Genomic DNA, 7,500 nt, shown 5'->3' on the forward strand with positions numbered 1-7,500 from the left:
GACGAAACACAAAGGAAGGTCACTGAGTTTCCACCCGATTACATAGATAACGACAAGCGTGGACAGCTGCGCTGTTTCGTAAGGAACTTACTTTCTCTTTTATGTCCGTAACCATCCATACTCTTAGTCCTCTTTATCTTAGTCCTCTGTAGGGGAGTGAAATAGGGTGCTGGGACAGCAGATAGACAGATAGAGGGATGGACGGGAGCCAAAGCAACGGAGAGTTTGTGAACATCAATGTTTATGACTGATGGAACACCAAATTTCGAAGATGTCTGATATCAAGCCTGCGTTTTTCATTTCGTCCGCTCATTCGTTCTTTCAGTAGTTTCTGTTATTTGTTTGGTATGGGTTTGTCGGCTTCTTGGAAGCGTCACTGCTTCTATCTATATATATATATACGACTTGTGTGTGTGTGTGTGTGTGTGAGTCTGTGTGTCTGTGTGTGAGTTCGCGATGCACGGCCAAAGTTCTCGATGGATCTGCTTCAAATTTGGTGGGCATATTCAGGTAGACCCGGGACAGGACACAACCTGGTCGATATTTCAACACGTGCTCTCAGCGCGCAGCGCTGAACCGATTTTTGTTCCACCTCAGCTATTTTGGTTCAACCTCAGCTACCCGGGCCCCCATACCGACACACCAAAGCCAAAGTTCTCGGTGGATCTTTTTCAAATTTGGACACCGTATTCAGCTACACCCCGGACACAATATCATCGATGAGATATTTCAACACGTGCTCTCAGCGCGCAGCGCTGAACCGATTTTGGTTTTTGTGTTCATTTCACCATTATAAGTAACTCTTCCTTATCTTCTCATCTTCTCCAGGTTTTCAGCGTTTACCTCCCTTCCTTCGTATGGTGCACTATAGTATGAGTGGGGCGTCTTCGGATATTCCCGGCGTTCTGTTACTATTTTTAGAAGGTCACCGCAGTGTCCAGAACGTAAATTGGACCCGTAAATTATCCTCACTGTAAAAGTGCAAAGGTCGAATCAATTTATAGCCACGCGAAAAATACACTGTCATCTATCTCTCTATAGATACGGCTTCTCTGTGTTTGTGTGTGTGTGTGTGTGTGTGTGTGTGTGTGTGTGTGTGTGTGTGTGTGTGTGTGTGTGTGTGTCTCTCTATGTGAGCAACACCTGGGGATTGTTCAGTTCTGTTTGTGATGTGGTCTGGCGGCTTTTGTGTATTTGTATGTCAACACTCAAGTCCTTAATGGCTCAAAACCGTAGGACTTTTAATATTAATTTTAACGTATTTGTATGTACTGGCCTTCCTTTGAAAAGCCATAACAGTTCAAAAGGGCTTACAGATAAGCTATAAATTGCTCAATCCTGTTTGAGTGGAGTTCGCCTCCAAAGGTGATTAGCACGGTTACATTCGTCGACAAGGATGGGACTCGATATGGTCAGGAATGGCATTATGGCCACTGAATCATTTTCGTGCTGTTCCCATTCCACGAATCTGGGAGGGACCTAAGCTTGGCGGGTCCATTGTTCGGACCCGGCGAAGCCGGCGTACGGCTCTAAGTACTTCTTCCCGGCGAAGCCGGCTACCCGGCGAAGCGGGTATTCATTCTAGTATATATATATACTAGAGGAATACCCGGCTTCGCCGGGGTGAATCGCGAGACAGAGACAGACAGCGTGGCGGTTCACCACAATCACCTTTGAAGGCGAAGTCCTCTCAAACGGGATTGAGAATTTTAGAGCTTATTTCTAAGCCCTATATTATCTGTTATGGCTTCTCAAAATAATGCGAGAACATACAGACAGACAAAAGCCGCCAGACACCATCACAAACAGAACTTTACAATCCACAGGTGTTGCCTCCACTCACACACACACACACACACACACACACACACACACACACACATAGACACAGACACAGAAGCCGTATATATTTATCTATATCTATATATATATACGACTAGTGTCTGTGTGTCTGTGTGTCTGTGCGCGATGCACGGCCAAAGTTCTCGATGGATCTGCTTCAAATTTGGTGGGCTTATTCAGAGAGACCCCGGACACAACCTCATCGATGAGATATTTCAACACGTGCTCTCAGCGCGCAGCGCTGAACCGATTTTGGTTCCACCTGAGCTACCCGGGCCCCCATACCGACACACCAAAGCCGCTAGACCACATCACAACGCCAAAGTTCTCGGTGGATCTTTTTCAAATTTGGACACCGTATTCAGCTACACCCCGGACACAATCTCATCGATGAGATATTTTAACACGTGCTCTCAGCGCGAAACGCTGAACCGATTTTGGTTTTTCTGTTCATTTCACCATTCCCAGTAACTCTTCCTTATCTTCTCCAGTGTTTTGCGTTTATCTCCCTTCCTTCGTGTGGCTTCAATCCATATTCCCGTTTCTACGTTACTATTTTTAGAATGTCACTGCGCTGTCCAGAACGCTTCCCTTGCACCCGTAAGTTGTTCTTACTGTCAAAGTGAAAAGGTCGAATCAATTTATAGCCACGCGAAAAATACACTGTCACCTATCTCTATATATTTATAGATATAGATATACATATATATATACGGCTTCTGTGTGTGTGTGTGTGTGTGTGTGTGTTTGTGTGTGTGTGTAAGCAACACCTGTGGATTATAGAGTTCTGTTTGTGATGGGGTCTAGCGGCTTTTGTCTGTCTGTATGTTCTGGCATTTGAGAAGCCACAACAGTTAATATAGGGCTAAGAAATAAGCTCGAAAATTCTCAATCCCGTTTGACAGGACTTCGCCTTCAAAGGTGATTGTCGTGAACCGCCACGCTGTCTGTCTCTGTTTCGCGATTCACCCCGTTTATCTCCCTTCTGTCGTGTGGCTTCAATCCATATTCAAGTTTCTACGTTACTATTTTAAGAATGTCACTGCGCTGTCCAGAACGCTTCCCTTGCACCCGTAAGTTGTTCTTACTGTCAAAGTGAAAAGGTCGAATCAATTTATAGCCACGCGAAAAATACACTGTCACCTATCTCTATATATTTATAGATATACATATATATATACGGCTTCTCTGTGTGTGTGTGTGTGTGTGTGTTTGTGTGTGTGTGTAAGCAACACCTGTGGATTATAGAGTTCTGTTTGTGATGGGGTCTAGCGGCTTTTGTCTGTCTGTATGTTCTGGCATTTGAGAAACCACAACAGATAATATAGGGCTAAGAAATAAGCTCGAAAATTCTCAATCCCGTTTGACAGGACTTCGCCTTCAAAGGTGATTGTGGTGAACCGCCACGCTGTCTGTCTCTGTCTCGCGATTCACCCCGGCGAAGCCGGGTATTCCTCTAGTAATATATGTATATATTACTTTTCCAAGTATTTGGCTGTGTGTGGGTGTGTGGCTGTGTGTGTGTGCGTGCGAGCGTGTATCCATGTGTTAGTGTTATTTTGGGGCAAGAGAGTGGTAGCGTGTTGAGGTTGGTGTTGGTTTCACCGTTGTTGTTGTTTTGCCCTGTTGTACGAACCCAGCAGTGGATGTCACCTCACCTGTCTTTTCCTAAGGTGCTTCTGTCCAGAGAGGGGTATCGGTAGTCGGTGCCAGTGCTGTGTCCACCGTACTTGGAATCCATGGAACTGCCACTGAACTTCTTGGCCTTATCCAACACCGAGGCCCCGCCTGAGCCCGCGGCCCCTCCGTATTTTGTAGCTGCGTCGTGGCTGTAGGAACGGCCGTAGGAGGGTGCTGCTGGCGGTTTGTAACTGCTGCTTCCACCGTAGCCACCGTAGGAACTACCCGAGCCGTAGTGTTTCCCTGTGCCCATGTCGTACTTCTGAAATGACAAGAAGAAGAAAAAAAAGTTTTTAATCATCTGATAGAGGATGAGAATCGGTGTTGTTGTTCATGTCAATGCTTTTTGTTCTCTCAGGTGCCAGCTAGAGACTGGTTCCGCATAACTCTGGGCTACTCTTGTTGCTCATGTCGTACGCATTCAGAGCGCTTACTTCCCTTTGTTTCTCAGATCTTTAATAGCGATCTGCCTTATTTGAGCAAGATTTTCTTCATTAAGAATCAGTTCATTTGTTGAGCTTTTGCTTGTTCTTGCTTTTCCGTGTTTTCTTCTTTACTACTACTTGAGGCTAGGAAGGTTAAAGGCTCAGTCCTTCCCACAAAAGCGATTCCACTCATGATCTCAGATCTAAAAAGGCTTTATATTGGGTAAGACTATCCCTCCTTAAACACATATCAATAGTGAACTGTCTGGAGACGTTTTGTGCAGAGTGGGAATTTGGTTATAAAATAATGTTTGAATAGCCACTCGTGTCAACTTGCGAAATTGATTCAACAACAAACTCTGCACAGGAAGAAGTCAGGATGCTGATGTTGTAATGGTGAAAAAGGCAACTATGTATAAATTGAACCACATTATCTTAATTGGAAAGATGTGCGTTAGTATATATAAAAAAAAATTCGTTTTTACCGTTGGAAAGTATTTTTAATAGGCAGTTACAGATAAGAAGCATTTTTGTGTGAGTGTTCGAAGAACAAAACGTTAAAAAATTTAGCTTGTTGTACTCGATAAGTTGTATTTAATTCATTGTATGAGATATTGTTATTTGTAGTTATTTATTTGAATAAAATTGTTTGATAAAAAAGGGTGCTGATGTTTGGTATATGTTCAAGTAGAAGGGTTGTCTTATCCCATGTGGCAGACTGGGCATATCTGAGAAAGTGAGCAGAACTGTTTTCATTGGAATGACAGTTACTTTAATATTGCTCGAGGACTAAGAAAATTTCAGGCACACTCAGCCCGTCTAAGAAATATTGTTTTGTTTTTTTAGAAAACAAATCCAGTATTGCTCTTTGTAACAAGGTATTTCGAATGCACTCCAATCTTGAGCAAACATCAGAACAAAAAGAGTGTAAAACTGAAACGATCCCCAGAGATTACAAAACAGTTTTCAAGACGCAAAACCCAGGTAAAATGGCCTCCCCCCTCCCCTTCCCCACCTCCAATATGCAGCTAACATCAGCACAGGTAAAGTCGTCTACCCCAGAAATGGGCAAAACGCCAAAGAGTTAACCCTGTTCCTTTACCAACGATATGCGAACGGTAAAAAATAATCTTCAGAATTCGGCTAGTTAATTCCCAATAAACCCCAAACCCTCTAATCGGAAACACATGTGACGTTTACGTCTGTGATTGTATAATTAGTGACTGAAAAAAATGGGACTTTAAAATAGACAAGCCTTATTTCATTTATATTAAGTTTAAAACGCAGATAAAATAGAGATAACCAAGTATATATATGTATGTCTGATGTTTGCCTGACTGTCTGTCTGTTCGTCTGTCAGTCTGTTTATTTGTATTCCTGCTTGTGTCTTAGCCTCTGTTTGTTTGTTTGCCTCTGTCTGTCCGTGTAAAGCGTACCCAAACAAAGACACCCCCCCCCCCCCCCGGCAGCAGCACCAACCCATCCCCACGCTCCTTCTTCCCCTCAGGAAGGGCGTATGCAAATATTGGTCAAGCCGTACGACTTTCACCTGAGCTATAAAACGCAGTATGAGATGCGCATGTAGAAGATGGGGAGCAGCTATGATACAGAAATATTTTACACCTGTGAATCATCTTGTTATTCATACATGAAAGTCATGCTTTTTCTGGTGGTAATAAGCTTATAGTTATACAGCCTGTATACACAACAACATAGTGATTCGTTATTCACAAATATTGCCTCTCTCCTATTCCTTGACACATTAAAAATAAAATCTACAAATGCCAGCTAGGGCATCATGCAATGTAAAGAACAAAATCGAAGATAACTGTCAAAAAAAATGTCACTTTGTTTTGAATTGGTTTTTTTTTTTTTTTTTTCGGGGGGGGGGGGGGGGTAGCCAGTTGTCAATTGTCTTCCTGATTGTGCTTGCTTCAACACATTTTCGTGTTGTTGTTTTTTTCTTTTTTTTCTTTTTTTGTTATTCTGTCAAATAACAACACACGCACAAAATACTTCAAATCACACACACACACACACACACACACACACACACACCGTCACACACACACACACACACACACACACACACACACACACACACCGGGCCAAGTCATACAAATAGATACCAACCATGGCAAACTGTGTAGAGTTCCATTAAACTTGCGTAGCAGACAGGTACTCCCATTCAGTTCACTTCACATGATATGCCGGTTATTTCGGTATACACATAACTTCAACTTCAAAAATCCAGAAGAACACAGAGTGCCAAGATTATGAACAAACAAAACGAAAGTTTTTTCACCCAATGATTCTAGAACTGCTCACAGCTGATGAAGTACCGTTACACACACGCACGTCAACAAACTCCTAGCAGGGCTCAGAACCAGAGGCACCTATATGTATGGTGTATACCGGTAAACACTCGCAGAACTGACTCACTCTCTCACTCTTCAAGACACCTCACCTCATCCTATCTCCTCTCAAGACGGGGTTATTTCCCAACAGTACACAACACACGCGTTGGACGTGCATCATCGCCACACCACATGCACAGACAACTTTTAACTTTCGAGTCTCAACTGCGCATGCGTGCGCGTGCGTTGCAAGCTCCTACCCCCTTCCACTCCTCCTTCTCACACATACAAACACACCCAGAACTTGAAATAATTGAAAAACTTAGGTGGAGAAAAAAGTGGGAGTGGACACTTTTCTTGATTGACTGACTGTCGAGTTGTTGTTTTTTAGTAGGGTGAGGTAAGTCAGGGGTGAAAATAAGGTGAGAAGACACAAGGAGGATATGGGTGGAGATAGGGGGAAGGGGGATGTAGTGAGAGGAGACAAAGATAGGTAGAGGGAGAAAGAAAGAGGGAGATAAGAGAGAATGAGCGGAGGAGAGAAAAACAGAGAGAGGGAGAATGAGAGAGGGGGAATGAGAGAGGGAGAGAGTCAGTGTGCGGGCGTGGGGGAGTAGACGGGGGGGGGGGGGGGGGGGGGGCGGCGGATTGTCTTACGGTAAACTACCTGTACACTGCACTTTAACTAGGGGTTGTAAGAGGTGTTGAGCATTCCGCCAATGGACTACCCTGCCTACTGTACTGTAAACTTCCTGGCTCCGAAGCAAGCTACAGTACAGCTCTTCAGGTAGAGACGGGCGGTGGAAGATAATACTGGGGATCTGGCTTTCAATAGATGAACTATAAATCATTGATGATGACACTAGCTTTACAACTAGCATCTCTTGAACTGGGTAAAATCATAACAATGATTCTTTTCCGGACAGGTGTGTGGAGATTGAACATCGACATGGGTGAAGTATTCCAACTTTCAAAAAGCCAATCTGAACTTTGAACATTCACGTAAAAAACATGACCTACAACTCATGGGTAGTACGGTAGTATATACAGCAAATATTCATTGTCTAATCCTGGGATTCTTTTATCATCTCAGTGTATATAATCATCAGTTAGGAACAACTTGGGAGTTTGCCTTGTTTATACAGGCACGGAAGTATACGATCAGCACAGAGAATGCGAACGGTAAAAAGAAACAA

The 7,500-nt window shown here is 43.5% G+C and overlaps 1 protein-coding gene across 16 annotated transcripts in view; it reads right to left on the reverse strand.

Annotated features, from left to right (window-relative positions):
• The window catches only part of LOC138966930 (FH1/FH2 domain-containing protein 3-like), a 172,747-nt gene that overhangs the window by 87,004 nt on the left and 78,243 nt on the right, over positions 1–7,500 (reverse strand). For 15 of the 16 annotated variants that reach the window (XR_011455795.1, XR_011455804.1, XM_070339343.1 and 12 more), the window contains one exon: positions 3,501–3,784. Coding sequence is in view for 14 of the 16 variants with exons in the window: in XM_070339343.1 (XP_070195444.1) it covers positions 3,501–3,784 (284 nt within the window). In the remaining 2 variants the exon portion in view is untranslated. Of the gene's footprint in view, positions 1–3,500; positions 3,785–6,080; positions 6,510–7,500 lie in introns of those variants that run through there. The other variant, XM_070339376.1, reaches the window with a different exon arrangement.

Source organism: Littorina saxatilis, linkage group LG1 (genome assembly GCF_037325665.1).
Source record: "Littorina saxatilis isolate snail1 linkage group LG1, US_GU_Lsax_2.0, whole genome shotgun sequence".
NCBI classification, from domain to species: domain Eukaryota; kingdom Metazoa; phylum Mollusca; class Gastropoda; order Littorinimorpha; family Littorinidae; genus Littorina; species Littorina saxatilis.